This window comes from Tachyglossus aculeatus, chromosome 8 (genome assembly GCF_015852505.1).
Source record: "Tachyglossus aculeatus isolate mTacAcu1 chromosome 8, mTacAcu1.pri, whole genome shotgun sequence".
NCBI lineage: Eukaryota > Metazoa > Chordata > Mammalia > Monotremata > Tachyglossidae > Tachyglossus > Tachyglossus aculeatus.
In genome coordinates, this window is record NC_052073.1 from 996,760 (window position 1) to 1,013,912 (window position 17,153).

The 17,153-nt window shown below is 58.7% G+C and overlaps 2 protein-coding genes across 2 annotated transcripts in view; one reads left to right on the top strand and one right to left on the bottom strand.

Moving 5' to 3' along the window:
• Positions 1–3,029, top strand: part of DMXL2 (Dmx like 2) — a 61,113-nt gene extending 58,084 nt beyond the window's left edge. Inside the window, 2 exon segments of the mRNA XM_038750567.1 lie at positions 373–590; positions 1,388–3,029. Coding sequence (XP_038606495.1) covers positions 373–590; positions 1,388–1,597 — 428 coding nt within the window. The 3' untranslated portion in view covers positions 1,598–3,029.
• Positions 3,030–3,164: 135 nt separating this feature from the next.
• GLDN (gliomedin) lies at positions 3,165–15,805 on the bottom strand. Its single transcript, XM_038750757.1, has 10 exons — positions 15,710–15,805; positions 13,602–13,653; positions 12,067–12,084; positions 11,521–11,601; positions 8,072–8,227; positions 7,441–7,560; positions 6,571–6,657; positions 6,292–6,417; positions 5,863–6,013; positions 3,165–5,482 (listed from the first exon to the last, which is right to left on the bottom strand). Exons 1-10 carry the CDS (start codon positions 15,737–15,739, stop codon positions 5,005–5,007), a joined length of 1,299 nt encoding a protein of 432 aa, XP_038606685.1. The 5' UTR covers positions 15,740–15,805; the 3' UTR covers positions 3,165–5,004.
• Positions 15,806–17,153: the final 1,348 nt, after the last annotated feature.

Below are 17,153 nucleotides of genomic sequence, written 5' to 3' on the forward strand. Positions count from 1 at the left end.
GCGGCCCTGGTCCCAGCGGGGATCATCATCCGATGCCCCCTGGCCCCCGGGGCTGCTGGGGTTCCGTATGCTCCGGGGCTGCCACTCTGAGGGTAGGGCTGGGGTAGGGAGGCCCGTGTCCCCTCCCACCTGCCTGGCAAAGGGAGACTTGTGTCCCCTCCCTCCTGCTTGGCAGAGGAAGGCCTGTGCCACCTCCCTCCTACCTGGCAGAGGAAGGCCTGTGTCCCCTCCCTCCTACCTGGCAGAGGAAGGCCTGTGTCCCCTCCCTCCTGCGTGGCAGAGGGAGGTCCATGTCCCCTTCCTTATGCCAACAAAGGGAGGCCTGTATCCCTTCCTCCCAGCAAAGGATGACCCATATCCTCTCCACGGCAGGCTTCTCATGTCACGACCCGGGTGCCACGGTGCTGCAGTATGCTCCCAGGCAGCAGCTGCTCATCTCAGGAGGCCGCGAGGGCTGGGTCTGCCTGTTTGACATCCGCCAGCGACGCGCCCTGCACAGCTTCCAGGCCCACGACTCGGCCATCAAGGCTCTGGCCCTGGCCCCCTGTCAGGAGTATTTCACCACAGGCTCGGCTGAGGGGAACATAAAGGTGAGAGGGCACCTGGGCACTACATGACAGGGGGCATGACACTGAGCTTTCAGTCCCAGCCCACATGGCAAGGGGAAGCAGGGAGAGTCTCCGGGGACTCACCAGCTCAGAGCCACAGTGCGGCCGACAGCTTAGGTGGCAGGTCTGGTCTTGGGGGTTGGAAGGCTTAGCAATCTCAAGAGTTATCATCATTGAGGTCTTTGTTAAGAACTCCCCATATGCCAAGCCCTGTACTGAGCACTGAGGTCACTGCTGGATAATCAGGTCAGACACAGTCCCTGCCTAAAGAGGAGGGAGAATAATGTTTTGAATCCCCTTTTGACAGATCAGGTAACTGAGGCACAGAGAAGTGAATTGACTTGCTCAGGTTCAAATAGCAGGCAAGTGGCAGAGCTGGGATTAGAACCCAGATCCTCTGGCTCCCAGTCCTGGGTTCCTTCCACTGGGCCAGGGTGGTTCCCCTAGCACCCAACGGTGCAGCTTGTCTAATCAATGCATACACTTCAGCTTGGGGCTTGGCAGATCTGGACCCAACCTGATCTTGGGCGGAACCCAGGGAGGCCTCTTGAGCCATGCTCAGCCTTTTCACCATCTGGCCCCCCCGGCCAGGCCGCAGGGGAAACTGGGAAAGGTACTGGTGCTGGAGGAGGGGCCTCTGGGGAGCAACTGTGGGATGGGCCAACACCTGAACATCTCTTTTCATCTAGCCTTTTTTTCCAGCTCTACCCCTACCTGCCTCCCAGTGCCAGGTGTGGACACTGCCCTCCACAGACACTAAGAGCCTTTTTTCTGGACAGGTGTGGCGGTTGGTGGGCCACGGCTTGATTCATTCATTTAAAAGTGAGCACGCCAAACAGTCCATCTTCCGAAACGTCGGGGCAGGGGTCACACAGATCGACATCGGGCTGGGCAGTCGGGTCTTCTCATGTGGCGCCGACGGCACCCTCAAGATGCGCGTCCTGCCCAGCACGCTCAACCTCCCCAACGGCATCTTCGATCTTCTGTAGCCAGTGGGCCTGACCCGCCATCCGCCCCTCCCCGCCCCCCGAGACTCCCCAGGCATCTGTTCGGCGATGATTTAACACAGCTGTGCTGGTTGAGTTTCGCCATCCCTCCCTGGGCCAGTCGGGTCATGCATGTACCTTGCGCTGGAAGTCACGGGGCAAGCCCTGCCTTGCACCTGGTGGGCAGTAGGGTCCCACCTGAACTGTGTGCAGGCTGAGCCCGGGGTCTCAGTGGGAGGGAGGAGGAGGAAATGCAGCCCCTGGCCACATTCTTCCAGCCTGTGCACCCAGCTGCCACAAGGCCACAGCCTCCCCTTTCAGGGCATCGGAAGGGTCACCCTCCGGGAGATGAAGCAAGGAGCCCTGCCCCACGGGAGAGCCCGTTGATTCCACTCTGCTGAATTGCTCCTCCCCCAGGGGCTTCCTCAGTGTCCCCCCACCCCCGGCCAAGGCCTGCCCCATGTCCTTCAGACACGTGCTTTCTCGAGGACGGGGAGCTTGCTTTGTTCTCTTGCTGCCCCCACCCGTCCCCCCATGGTCCCCGAGGCTGCGGGTGCCACCAAAGTCGGCGATGTAGTTTATGACGGGGCCCGGCATATTGTACAAACCGTGCAGAGTTAGCGTTGTTTGCTTGCACTTTACCAGCTGGTGTGGCCAGGCCCTGCCCCTTTGGTGAGACCAACCAAAAATGTGTTGCTGTGTTGGAACTGGTGTCTGTGAATGTAAAATGTCCATCAGCACCCGGTCTGCTGTTTTTGTGGGCGCGGGGCTGGCCGTATGGCAGACTGATCCCTATCACCAGAAGCTGGGCCGCCTGCGGGCTGGGGATCCCTGGGGAGCGGAGAGATAAACGGGACTTTCTCCCAGTCCATCGATGCCCACCACCACTGCTAGGCTCAGCTGCCCTGTTCCATTGGCAGAAGCACCTCAGTAAGCCCACCCCTCCCTGGTCTGACCCAGTCTGCACATGGCTCACCCTTCCCTGGCCCGGTCCACAGTCTGCACATGACTAACTCTTTCCATCTTTAGAGTGGCCGGAGCGACAGGGAGCCATCCTGCCCCATCTTCCTCCTCTGCAAGATGAAGCAGGGGCCAGGAGCAGGTGCCATCAGAGCCAGCTCTAGGAGGCTCCCGGGCATGGGGAGATTCAGTCAGCACCAGTGCCCAGCGGGGCAGGGGACTTCTCCTTCCCCTTCTCAAGGTCACTACTGAGGGAGGGGTGAACAAGGCTGGGATCTGCCCAGCAATAGGTGGTGGCCCTGAGCCAAACCAGCCAATCGCACATTGCGGAAGGCACTGGACATCTGTCAGAACTCGAACACATTTCTCTGGGCTGGGCTCTGAGGGAGGCTCAGGGGAAGGAGGAGACAAAGTCCCTGCCCTGGAGGGGTTGCCAGTCTGAGGGGGCAGTCAGGAAACTCTCTGTGTGCTGTGCATGGCAGGAGGCACAGAGGGAGGAGGCACAGTCCTTGCCTTCACGGGGCTGCCAATCAATAGTATTTATTTAGCACTTTGTGCAGAGGACTGTTCTAAGCACTGGGGGAAAAGTGCAACACAATAGAGTTGGTGGACGTGATTCTTGCCCACAAGAAGCTTACAAGCTTACAGTCTACAGGGGCTGCAAAAATCTACTTGCTCGAGAGTGGATGTCAGGGGATACGAAGACCCTTGAATCCTCTTATCAGAGAACCCACCCCCACTTGCCCTGCTACCCCAACTTTTGCCTTATTTCAAACTAAAATCCAGTCTTACAGCTCTTCACACCCTCAGCCTATTCCCGCCACCTTCTTCCTCAATCCATCAATGGTATTTACTGAACTCTTGGGAAACTACAATACAGTGAGTTGGTAGACACGATTCCTGCTCACAAGGAGCCCCAGTCTAAAGACAAACTAGCCTCACCATTTCCCTGCCCTCCTATCCTCCCACTGCATCCCCGCCATTGGCAAGAAAGCAGAAGAGGGGGTGTAGGGCTGCGTTGGGGACTGACCCAGCTTCTCCTCTGCCCCCTGGCTCAACTGGGCCCTGAAGCCCATTCCCTGCCACTATCATGCAGGGTAGAGCCATTCCTAAGTAGCCCAGAGAGAGTGGGACAGAACAGCATATCCTCTGGAGGCTTCCATGAGTCATTCCGGGGGTAGGGGGGCAGGAGTTGAGAAGGGGGGCATCCCTGATGATGGAAAATCTTTGGGGAGAGCTGGAAGGAAGAGGGTGGGCAGGTTCAGGGCTCTCATCTGGGAAAGGCTTCAGGCAGATGGAGGAAGAGGAGGCACAGGTGAATTCCAGGTTGGAGGCACGGCCTGCTTAGCAGATACTTGAGCAAGAGAGTATGGGGAAGGAGACAGATGTGTGGCCCATGTGGAGGCTTGGCCCAGGTCCAACTGGGGTGGGTTCAGGGAGCCAGCCCAGGCCATGGAGTGGGGGATACTGGGAAAAATTCGTTGAGAACAAGTGTGCTGTGGGCCCAATGGAGAGGGTTTTGGGGGTGCGGGGAGAAGACTGCTTCAAGAACTAGTTTTGGCGGGGAGGTATTTAGCCTCTCGCAGTGGCCCTCCTGGCTGTGGGTTCCTGTGGTCATACATTCCCCTCACCCTCAGGCCTTGCATGTCCCCCTCCTGTTGGCACCGCCAGACCACCAGTACAAAACAGAAAGGAACCAGGCAGCACAACTGGGTCCTTGGAGAGATTTAACAAACCACAGTGGAGCCTTGGGTGGACAGAGGGCCATGGTGGCTGTGGATTACAGAAGGCCTTTTCTGGGACCGCAGGGTGACAGAGCATACTATACTGGTTCTAAATTCAGTATAGTCCAAGGCCCACTAGGAGCCACGTTTGCTGCCATCTTTCTCAGAGGCCAGATTCTCTGCAAGTCTTAGTTATCAGCACAGAAAAAATGTAGGTCAATTGGTGTGCTTAGTGACCTCCAGGCCTGAAAGAGTTAGTGTGGCCTGGAGGTGAGAAAGGGCCAAGGCCACTGCAGCAAAGGATCCAGGTAATTGGGTGCCCGAAAAGCCGTTATTTCCCTGGGCAACTGAAGCCGGAGTGCCTTTTTGACCTCAATAATCCAGATAATTTGCTAGTGTGGATTTGGTCCTACTGCACATTGGAGAATCAGGTACAGGACACTGTTGTGACCTGTTTTGTTCCTTCATTGATAGATGTGCTCTGCAGGAGAGAAAACAGGAGAGGTTTCGAGCTGGGGAGCAAGTGTCAGAAGGGGCTCCGTTCTAAGGAATGGGTTTGTGCCAAAAGGGATTCCGATTTTGGAGGAGTGGGGAGAGGAAGTTGGACAGGGAAGTCACTGGCCAGGACTGCAGTCAGCTCCTACAGCTCTGGAGTCAGACTGGGTCAGAACTGGCCTTTGGTCAAAGGGAACCCGTGAGCCTCCCAGGGGCTGGGCCCGCAGGGCTTCATGTGACCAGACCATCGGCCAGAAAGTGGACAGGATAGAGCGTGAGGTTCCCGCCCTCCCAGGCCAGCAGGCCCTGCTCCCTCGGGCTGTAGGTCAGCATGGCCAGCTCCAACGGAGACGCCCGCAGTTGGAAGCTGGCATCGACCTGCCTCTCCTCCAGCAGGTCGAAGGCGAACGTGACCCTGGTGTCCTTGGTGTCCGTAACATAGAGGATGCCGCGGGCGACAAACGCATTCCCCGCTTTGGCCCGGGGGTAGGCGGTATTTATGTGCCGCAGCACAGAGAAAGTGGCCTCGTCCAAGCGGGCGACAAGGATGCTGGATGCGTCCGTACTGGAGGCATAGATGACCCAAAGGCCCTGCTCGTCGACGGCCAGGCGGAAGTAGGTCTTGGAGTTCACAAAGAGGTACTTGCGATCGAAGTGTAGGGCGTGGTCCATCCGGAGTGTGGCCAGCGAGCCGCTATCCAGGCCAAATCTGGAACGGGAAGCGTGGCAATTTAACTGGGCTGGGGCTTCCAGGGACCAGTGAGTCAGGGAAGGCCCAGGACAGATGGAGGGGGGCATGTCTCCAAAGCAGGAACTCTGGGTATTGCAGGGAGAAGGGCAGGAACATGCCAGTCCATGACCAGAGACTCGGCCACCTTGTTCCAGCTCCATCAAGCAATCAATCAGTAGTATTTATTGAGTGTTTGTGTGCAAATCACTGTACTAAGAGCTTGGGAAACTACAATGTAACTGAGGGACTGGAGCTGCCCGAACTCCAACTCCCCACCCCCTCCCCCACGCAGCCAGGGCCTCTGGGGCCTCCCTTCTCTCTGGGAGTCTACACAGCAGGTTCCCGTAGACCCAACTCACTTGACGATGGAGTTGGAGCCGCCTTTGTGGTAGTAGAGGAAGCCACCTGCCACGGTGTGACCACAGCCCTGGAAGTGCCAGCGCAGCCGGACGGGCCGGGAGCTGCCATTGGCCAATGCAGCCAGATCCTGGAACTCTTGGACGATGAGGCCTGTATCCAGGCAGAGCATGGTGGGCAGGTGGGTGGTTTCACCAGCCAGCCCACCGGACTGTTCGTCCGGCTGGACAGCCAGCCTCCAAACAGGGCAAGCCAGACAGCTCTGGCCCCATCTCACCCACTATAGCCACCGAGACCATCCAGCCCAGGCCCAGAACTGTCCAGCCTTGACCTGATTCAGCCCCAATACCATGTGTTTTATAACCCTTCCCGACCTATTCCTTCTGCCCCCGTCCACCCGCCTCCCCCGACTCAGGACGGGGCGGAACTACCTGAGAAATGTTCCGTCACCCAGATCCGCTCATCGCTCCTGTTCCCTGGCTCCGCCATCCAGGCCCCAAACGTGTGCTCAATCCTGCCCATGAGAGTCGGGCTTCCGACGGCGCGGACCACACGCCCTGCCGAACCGGACGGGAGGGAAAGTCAGGGACTGTGCAGCTCCGAGTGCGGGGCCGGGGCTCAGGGAGGTACATCTGCCTAAGGGGGTGGGACCGAGCCTCGGTGTGGGTCACCTGCCCATCGGGGTGGGGCCAGGATTGCTGGTGATTTACCTGCCCGCGGGAGGAGGGAGTCCCCAGCTTTCTTCTCTTCTTCCTTCCCCTCCAGAGTGTCGTCGTTAGGCACCGCACACGCCTCACCTGCAGGGCCATCCCCGACCCCAAACGTTTTCCTCCCATCTTCCTCCCCAGCAACCAATCCCGAACAGGCAGATAATACAGGGTTTGGGAGTCCCCAGGGCCAGTGCCTCCCCTGTCTCGGGGATGATTTCAGAGAGGCGTGTCTACCCCATCGGGGAACACAGCGTTAGTTTTCCCCGTTCTCCCAAGGAAGAGAGAAGGGGAGCCTGAGCCTGGCCTTTAGAAAGTGTCAGGAGGTCATGGGGACAGGGAGATAGGAGGGGATGAGGAGCATTGGGGGGTGGGCATTTGGGGGGAGTCATGGAGAAAGGAGAGGGTTGGGAGGGGTCGCAAGGGACTTCAGGGCTGGGAGGGAATTCATTCAATCGTATTTATTGAGCGCTTACTGTGTGCAGAGCACTCTACTAAGCGCTTGGGAAGTACAAGTTGGCAACATATAGAGACGGTCCCTCCCCAACAACAGGGGTCGTGAGGGCTGGGAGAGTCTTTTGGGGGTCTGGAAGGTCGGGGATTTGGGGGGCAGGGAAAGGTGGGAGCCCTGAGCCAGGTTGGACCAGAACTTGGAGGGAAAATAGAGTTGGGGTCCTTCACCAACCACAGGCTCCGTGCACATCATGAGGGATCTTCTCAGCTGGCTAGCAGTGACCTTTAACCCTGCCTTCTGAGACTGACACCCCCCACCAAGTCCCCAGAGGGTTGTGGGTGTGTCCAAGTGTCCATCGGGGGGTGGGGGCCCCTGGGGACCACAGAAACAAGCGGGGGTGGAGAGGCGGGTGAAAAGACCTGAGCACTGGCTGCTGAACTCGCTGGGCAGAGACCGCGCCTTAGACCGTCGTCCACCAGGGAGTCCGGGGGGGCCCTGAGGACCGGGAGGGCCGGGGGGTCCCGGTTCACCTTTGGCACCTGCAGGGGGAGGACGGGGAGAGAAGAGCTGATTGGGGTACCTAGACACCGAGGGGCCTGCAAGAGGCGAGCTCCTTCCGGGCAGTAATAAATCATTTATTCCTATTAATGCTTGTCTCCCCCTCTAGACTGTAAACTCGGTATGAACAGTGAGCCTGTCTACGAACTCCGTATATGTACTCTCCCAAGCGTAAAGTACAGGGCTCTGCACACAGGAAGCACTCAAGAAATCCACTGATTGATTCTGGGAGTCTGCTAGACCCAGTAGGGAGTCCAGGGCTAATCTGCCCCTTGAGGGAGAGATGCTTCCTTGAGCTGCCTCCTGATTAGTCGTGGTTCAGGCACGATCGCTAGCTGATGCTCCGGACTCTGGGTCCTCCCCCTACGCTCCCCTCCCTCGCGCCCCCCGCCCGTCCCGGAGAAGGCCCATCTTGCTGGCTCCCGGACTCATTCCCTCTCCCCCGTCCCCACCCTGGTTCCTTCACTCACCCGACCGAGCGCCCGGCCCTACCTGCCGTGGGCACGTCGTTGGAGACGTCCCCGGGGTCCCCTTTCTCTCCTCTGTCTCCTTTCTGGCCGCGGGGGCCGGCGGGGCCTGTCGACCCCAGCTCCCCGGGGTCTCCCTTCTCGCCTTTCTCCCCGGGCTCTCCCCTGGCCCCGGCCGGCCCTAGGAACAGGGATCCCGTCAGCTCCTAGGGAGCACACGTGCACGGAGTCTTTGCTTCAGCCGGGCCCCGTCTCCTGGCACTTCCCCAGGGATGCCCAGAGCGCTCCCCACCTCAATTCCCCCCCGCCCCGCCCCCCAGCCAGAGTTCCGGGCAATGGAAGCCCGGCTGCCGACGGTCTCCGGCACATTAGAGCGCTTTGTCCTTCCACTTGCCCGGGTGCCTCTGTCAGAGGCAGAGTCCTGGGCAGGCCGGACGGTGCTATGACCGGATGGTGCAGTCTTTTAGGCTGTGAGCCCACTATTGGGTAGGGACTGTCTCTATATGTTGCCAACTTGTACTTCCCAAGCGTTTAGTACAGTGCTTTGCACACAGTAAGCGCTCAATAAATACGATTGATGATGGTGCGCCGACCGGAGGCCGTGGCTCAGGGGCCGGTGGGCTCCAGAACTAAGTACGAAGACCGAGCCCTGCAGGCCCTGCAGCTGTGGGGTGCCTGGGCCTGGTGAGGAGAAACGCTCTTGTTCTGCTCCCTTGCCCCCTCTGTCCCTCCGCCTCTGCCCACCTGCCCCCATGCCCTAGGCCTGCGTTTCTCTGGGTCTTTGGGCCCCTTTCAGAGCCGCCTGTCAGTCCCAGTTTCGTCCTGCCCCCCTCCCCCCTCCCCCCGCCGCCTGCTGTGTGACCTCGGGCCAGCCCCCTAACCTCGCTGAGCCTCAGATTCCTCCTCTGTAAAAGCTGCCTCGTAGGAAGGCGGCGAGGGTGGAACGAGCTAAGGTTGAGCGGGTAAGACCGGCGGGAGAGGCATTAGCGCCGCGGCGCTGGCGGGGATTATTTTCTCCCGGGTTGGGGCGGTCGGGACGGTCCGGCCCGGCTCTGGCGGCAGACCAATCGAGCCGCTGGGGCCGCTGGAGCCGCGGCGGGGAGGGAGCGGCGGAGGGGCCCCGGAGAGCTCCCGAGACCCATCCGACAAGCCGCCCCCGCTAATGGAAGGCAATTTAGTAGCACTTGAGCAAAGTGGCTGGTCGTTGTGGGGTGACCCGCGCCGCCCAGACGCCGGCGTCCCGGGAGGGGCCGCCCAGAGGAGCGCCCTCCACCCCCCGCCCCGCGCCGCCTCCGCCGCCTCCGCGTCTTGCCGCCCACGGGCTCCACTCCCTCGGAGCTCCCGCCGCTTCTCCGGGCGGGGCCGACACCTCCCGCGCCTGGACCCCGCACCCGCCTCTCCGCGACTGATTCCTCCTGGGGCGGAGGAGCCGCTCCCCTCCGCGGTCCCCTCCGCGGACCGCCCCCCACCCCTCACCCCCTCACGGGACTCGCCCCGAAGGTGCCTCGGCCGCGAGCTAATGATAATGATATCTGTTAAGAGCTTACTGTGTGCCAGGCACTGTACTAAGCACTGGGGTGGATAGAAGCAAATGGGGTTGGACACAGTCCCTGACCCACAGGAGAAGCAGCGTGGCTCAGTGGAAAGAGCACGGGCTTTGGAGTCAGTGGTCATGGGTTCCAATCCCAGCTCCGCCAATGGTCAGCTGTGTGACTTTGGGCAAGTCACTTAACTTCTCTGTGCCTCAGTTCCCTCATCTGTAAAATGGGGATTAAGACTGTGAGTCCCCTGTGGGACAACCTGATCACCTTGTAAACCGAACCCCCAGCGCTTAGAACATTGCTTTGCATATAGCGCTTAATAAAATGCCATCATCATTATTATTATTATGAGGCTCCCAATCTCGATCCCCATTTTACAGATGCAGTAATAGGCCCGGAGAAGTGAAATGACTTACCCAGGGTCACGCAGCAGACAAGTGGCGGAGTTGGGATTAGAACTCACGACATTCTGACTCTCAGGCACATGTTCTAACCACTACGCCAAGCTGCTTCTCCGGAGAGCTGTTCGGCCAGCTTTGCCCCCGGGCACGGGCTGGGGCGGCGCCTGCGGCCCCCCAGCGCGGGGGCCCAGTCCCCTTCCCTTCTTCCCTCTCCGCGTCCAGCTCAGACCCTCGGCCCTGACTCGGGCAAAGTCCTGGCTTTGTGCAGAAGCTCGGCCACTCTAAATTATAACTCTGGCTCGGGAATGGGTCTGCGGACGTCAACAGCCGCTGAGCAAAGCCCCCCGGGGCAATCCCACGGCCTGTCCGGCCAGGATTCTGTCTCAACCGGAGGCACCAAGACGCTGGGAGGAAACATGTAATGGCCATCCGCCTTCAGAGTTAAGGATGGACCATCCAACACCCTAATTCTCCAGTGACCCTGCACGGATCATCCAACACGCCTGACTCTCCCCTCTCCACCTCTGACTTCTCCCCTCTCCATCCTTGACTCTCCCCTCTCCACCCCTGACTGTCCCCTCTCCATTCCTGACTCTCTGGCCAGTGATACAGCATAGACACTCATCCATGATTTTGTCCAGCCCTCCAGACCTGCTGGGGGTCCAGCTGCACGACTCCCTGTGGGAACGGATTCCCAGGCTCACCCCCGATCTGGGGGAAGAAGTGTTTTCCGTTTGTTTGTTCTGAGACTGCCGTCCTCCAACTCCAGTAGCACACCCGTCCCCCCTCCAATTCCAGTAGGAGCCCCCACCCCAAGTGGATGAGATTTAGGGAACAGCAATTCCATGTTTCCTGCCTCCATCCTCTCACCCCCGCCACTGGTCTGAAGACTTCAAGTACAGCATAGAATAATTTCAAGATTCTGTGCCTGGACCGGCAGGATCACAGCCCTTCAGTTGGTGGGAAGATGTTCGCACTTTAGTCCTCTATCACTAGTGTGAATGGATGTACCCTGAGGTGGACAGTGTGGGGTCATCGGGGTCGTGTCTGCACATTTGCTTGTATCCACCCCAGCGCTCAGTACAGTACCTGGTACATAGTAAGCACTTAACAAATACCGCAATTAGTAGTAGTAGTAGTAGTAGTAGTAGTAGTAGTAGTAGTAGTTGTTGTTGTTGTAGTAGTAGTAGTAGTAGTAGTAGTAGTAGTAGTAGTAGTAGTAGTAGTAGTACAGTAGTAGTACATATGATGTAGGGTGACCAGAGTCGTGTCAGCATGGATGGGGAGGGGAGACGGGGGCATGTCTGCAAGTAAGGAGCAGGGTGACCAGGATTGTCTCGATGGACAGGTCACCCTGAGATGAAGCACTTGTCCATTTTTCTCAGGCTAATGATACTCCAGAGGACAAAACAAGGACTCGGTGGTCTGAGCACCCACCTTCCTAGGTAAGCATCCCGTCTCCCTCCCCATGACCCGCAGACCCCCACAAGCCAGGGGCAGGGCACCCACCGGGGGCTCAGCTCATCCCGTACCTATTTTGCCCCTCTTGCCTGGAGCACCGCGCTCTCCTTCCATCCCGATCTGTCCAGGGGGCCCGTCTGCGCCTGGAGGCCCTGGGGGAAACAAGAACAGGGTCAGCAGGGGCAGTAGGACCCGGGGCTCAGCACCAGACTCCTGGGCTGAAGTCCAGCCCATCAGAATTGCTGTCTTTCACCAGTCCCAGCCCGGCTCCACCTGACGACCACAGCAATCAATCAATCGAGCAACGGTATTTATTAAGTGCTTATTATGGAGAGAGCACAGCACGGATCCACACCCAAATCTAAAGCCAATGCAGAGGTCAGCCCTCCCCACCCTCCTGCTGTCTCCCTAGGAGCTTACAGTCTAGCAAGAGAGACGGACAGTGCGATCAATTAATCAACTGTATTTATTGAGCACTTACTGTGTATAGAGAACTGTACTAAATGCTTGTGAGAGTACAGTATTACAGAGCCAACAGCTAGGAGGGAGAGCGTCCCCCCCCCCACACACACACATCTGTCCCCACACTCAAGGCTGGTACTGGAGGTCTTTCTTACCTGGGAGTCCAGGGGGGCCTGAAATGGAGAGAAACTTTAGTGAGAAATGAGGAAGGGGCCTTTGGAGCTGCAGAGATATCGTTCAGGGGGGCAGGACCCGGGTAAAGAGTCCTGCCCCAGTGGGAGGGGGTTGGGGGTCTCACTGTCCAACACAAGTTCCCACAACCCATACAAAGTGGCTAGGTGATCCCAAAATTGCCATACTCTCTCCTGCCCCACACATCTGTACACAATCGCATAGAGACACATGTCCATTCACATTTAGACACAGATAGTCAATCATATTGATTGAGTGCTTACTGTGTGAGAGAACTGTACTAAGTCCTTGGGAGAGTACAATATAATACTATAATGGACACATTCCCTGCCCACAGTGAGCTTACATTCTAGAGGGGCAGACAGACATTAATATAAATAAATAAAATTACGGATTATGGACGTAAGTGCTGTGGGGCTGAGGGAAGGGGAATGAATAAAGGGAATGTCAAGGCGATGCAGAAAGGAGTGGGAGAAGAGGAAAGGAGGGCTTAGTCAGGGAAAGTTTATTGGAGGAGATGTGCCTTCATTAAGGCTTTGAAGGTGGAGAGAGTATTGTCTTTCGCATATGAAGAGGCTGAACATGGGCTAGAGGTCGGCAGTGAGATAGACGAGATCAAGGTAAAGTAAGAAGGTTGGCTCTAGAGGAGTGAAGTGTGAGGTATGGGTTGTAGTAGGAGAGTAGTGAGGTGATTGAGTGCTTTGAAGCTGATGGTAAGGAGTTTCTGCGATGCGGAGGTGGATGGGCTACCACTGGAGGTTCTTGAGGAGTGGGGAAACATGTCCTGAACGTTTTTGTAGAAAAACGGTCCGGGCAGCAGAGTGAAGTGTGAACTGGAGTGGGGAGAGAACGGAGGCTGGGAGATTGGCAAAGGAGGCTGATACAATAATCAGGATGGGATAGGATAAGTGCTTGGATTAAAGGGGTAGCGGTTTGGATGGAGAGGAAAGGAAGGATTTTAGAGATGCTGTGAAGGTCGAACTGACAGAGTTCAGCGGTGGATTGAATATGCGGGTTGAATGAGAGCGAGGGGAGTCAGGGATAAACGCCAAGGTTATGAGTTTGTGAGAGGAAGGATGGTGGTGCCGTCTACAGTGATGGGAAAGACAGGGGAAGCACAGGGTTTAGGTGGAAAGATAAGGAGTTCTGTTTTAGACACGTTAAATTTGAGGTGACCGCGGGACATCCAAGTAGAGAGGAATTGAAGGCAGGAGGAAATGCGAGACGGCAGAGAGGGAGAGAAATCAGGGCTGGAGATGTAGATTTGAAGATCATCTGCATAGGGGTGGTAGTTGAAGCCATCGGAGCGAATGAGTTCTCCAAGGTTCTCCAAGTCCGAGGTTCATAAACAGTGGCTGGTCTCCAGAGAGACCACACACACACACACACACACACACACACACACACACACACACACACACACACACACACACACACACGTCCCCCCACCCGCTCCCTGGGCCGCCCAGCTCCACTCCGGACCCCGAGCCCCTGTTACCAGTCAGGCAGATCCCTTTCGTGCTGTTACACAAATCCACCATCACGCGGACCTGAAATTGGGGCGAAGGTGTGAGAAGAATGATGATATTTGTTAAGCGCTCACTATGTGCCAAGCACTATTCTATGCGCTGGGGTAGATATAAGGTAATCAGGATATCCCACGTGGGGCTCGCAGTCTTAATCCCCATTTTACAGCTGAGGTAACTGAGGCACAGAGAATAATAATGATGGCATTTGTTAAGCGCTTACTATGTGCGAAGCACTGTTCGAAGTGACTTGCCTGAAGTCACACAGTTGACAAGTAGCGGAGCCGGAATTAGAAGCCACATCCTCTGGCTCCCTAACCCGTGCTCTTTCCACTAAGCCACGCTGCGCTGTGGCCCTCCAGAAGAGCGGTTAGTACGGTCTCCCTGCTCCCTTGAACGGCGAACAGGTTCCCCGCCCTCTGGGGACGCCCCGGGGCGCCCCTGGCCCGTCCCCCGGCAATCCCCCTCCCCACAGGTCCTCTACCATGGGACTGGACCGTCCACGGCACCTAAGTCTTCCCGGGGCCTCCCTGGAAGACAGACCGTAGGCGGCGGGCCTGACAGCAGGCGGCCGGACAGACAGCCTCCTCTAAATATCCGCTACGCTCAAGGCTCTTCGGAGACGCAGGCATTTCTGAGATCTCTCTGCCCTCCCTTGCGGGGATCCACGCCTCGACCCCTCGCCTAGAGTTGAAACGGGCCGCCGGACGGGACCCCGGTTTTCACTGGTGGAGAAGGTTCTCCCAGCAGCGGTAAAGACAGCCACAATCTCCCGCAACAGACGCGGTCCGGGCCCTCACTCTGATGATTCCGCCGCCCCCGCCGGGGAATCTGTGGTCCACGGGCCTCTCTGGTGCACGTTCCGGCCCCCGGCCCCGTCTCTTTCCCTTCTCCGTCCCCTCCCTCGGCCCCGTCTCTGTCCCCGCCCTGTCTCTGCCCCCGCAGCTCGGTTGGAGACGCCCTAAGGGTTCTGGAAGCTTCTGCGCCTGTGGGAAACGCATCCACCCCGGAATCCGAGCATTCCCGCCCTCGTGGGCTCAGGTCGACGCCCCCCCGCCCCCACTAACCGCACCGAACCAGCCTCGCCCCTCCTGGGACCGGCCCGATTCTATCTACCCTGGACTCCCCAGCACCTGCTCGGTACAGACGACCCGACTCTCCTCTCCCCAGGGACACGTCAGGCCTCGAGCCGGACCTCCGGACTCGGGAAGGGGAGGTCGGGGTGCGGCGAGCCCTCCCCTCGCCTGGCTGTCTCCCCGATGTCCATCCGCTCAGCCCAGGATGGGGGAGACCCAGCCGCGCCCCCGGGCAGCTGCGATGGTGAGAACTAAGCGCCATAGCATAGTGGATAGAGCACGGGCCTGGTTCTAATCCCGACTCCTCCACTTGTCTGCTGTGTGACCTTGGGCAAGACACTTTACTTCTCTGTGCCTCAGTTGCCTCATCTTTAAAATGGGGATTGAGCCCCACGTGGAACGGGGCCTGTGTCCAACCCAATTTGTTTGTAGAACAGTGCCTGTCACATAGTAACAGATACCATAATAACAATAATAATAACTGGAAGTCATCCCTGATCGTCCTTCTCCATCCCTGACTCCCCACAGTGGCCCAGCAACAAAACATCCCACAACCCTGATTCTCCCCTCTCCATCTTCGACCCTTCTTCCAGTGACCCAACACAGACCATCCAAGCCCCCGACCCTCTCCGTCCCTGCCTCTCCTCTCTCCATCCTTGTCTCTTCTTCCAGTGACCCAACACAACCCCCCTGACTCTCCCCTCTCCGTCCCTGACTCTCCCCAGTGACCCAACCCTGACCATCCAACATCCTCGACTCTCCCCTCTCCGCCCCTGACTCTTCCTCCTTCGGGACGCAGCATAGACCTGGTGAGAACCGTGGGTCTGTCCAAACGTAGAGTCTTGGAGCGGTCTTGGGATGGGGGAGCCCCTATCTCCCTCTCTCCCGGCTCCATCCAAGCCTAGCTCACCCTCTGACCCTCCGGCCGAGGGGCTGGGCAGGGAAAGAGGGTGGACTAGGGCTGGGCTGGGTCTCGATGGCCCCCGACCCTTCCCCGCCCGTACCGGTACCACGGAGTAGGTCATCAGCATCATCACGTCCTGGTTCTCGGCGCGGATGGGTCCGTGGGGGCTGCGCCTGCTCCGGGCCGCGCCCAAGGGGTCCTCGGGCTCCGCGCCCCCCGGCTCGGCCCCCCCAGGTCCCCCGGCCCCGGGCTCGCCCACCCCCGGGTCCGGCGCCGCGCCCCGGCTCAGCGCGGCCAGGAAAGCGCGCACCGCGCTGTCCTCCTCCCGCGCCCGCGCCCCCTGCGCCTCCAGGGCGCTCAGCGCCGCGCTCAGCCCTTGGCCCTGGCGCAGAGCGAACAGCGTCCCCGCGGCCGAAAGGGCGCTCAGCAGGGCCAGAGCCCCCAGGGCGCAGCCCAGCCCCCGCCCCAGCCCCCGGCCCCAGCGGCCCCGCGCCCCCCGCACCCGCGCTGCCCGGCCCATCAGTGCCAGCGGCCGCCCGCGGCCCCGTTATAAGGCTGGCTCCGCGGGGCGGGGGCGGGGGCCCGGAGGCTGGGCGGGATCGGGAGGGGGCCCCAGGCCGGGGGCCCAGGACTGGCCGGCCGCCGAAAGCCGGGCAGGTCCCGGAAAGGAGGGGACGGAGACCCCCACGTCCCCCCGCGCCTCGGCATCGGGTAGAGAAGCAGCGTGGCTCAGTGGAAAGAGCCCGGGCTTTGGAGTCAGAAGTCATGGGTTCGAATCCCGGCTCCACCACGTGTCTGCTGTGTGACCCTGGGCAAGTCACTTGACTTCTCTGGGCCTCAGTTACCTCATCTGTAAAATGGGGACAAAGACTGTGAGCCCCATGTGGGACAACTTGATCACCTTGTATCCCCCCCCCAGCGCTTAGAACATTGCTCTGCACATAGTAAGCGCTTAATAAATGTGATCATTATTATTATTATTATCGGGTCTCCACGGCCACGTGGGCGGCCTTACCCGCGCCTGCCAGCCGGCCCTGGCAGGGCCCTGAGCTAGCCGCCCCACCGCCCCGAATCACTCCTCTGTCTCTCTCGACATCTGTCGATCTCTCCATAATAAGAATAATCTTTATGGTATTTGTCAAGAGCTTACTAGGTGCCAAGCAGTGTCCTAAGCGCTGGGGAAGATACAAGGTAATCACTTGGGGCTTACAGTCTTAATCCCCATTTTACAGATGAGGTAATTGAGGCACAGTGAACTTAAGTGGCTTGTCCAGGGTGACATAGCAGACAAGTAGCAGAGCCGAGATTAGAACCCACGACCTCTGACTCCCAAACCCGTGGTCTTTCCACTAAAGCCAGGCTGCTTTTCTTGTCTCCAGTTTGTCTCTGTCCACGTCTCTGTCTTTCTGCCTCCGCTTTGTCTCTCCCTCTATCGTTCGATCTTTGTGTATCTTTCCGTACCTCTCTGTCCCTGGCTACCCTTCTCTCTACCTCAGTGCCTGTCTCTCCGTCTCTGACTCTCCAGTCTGGTCTCTGCCTCAGTC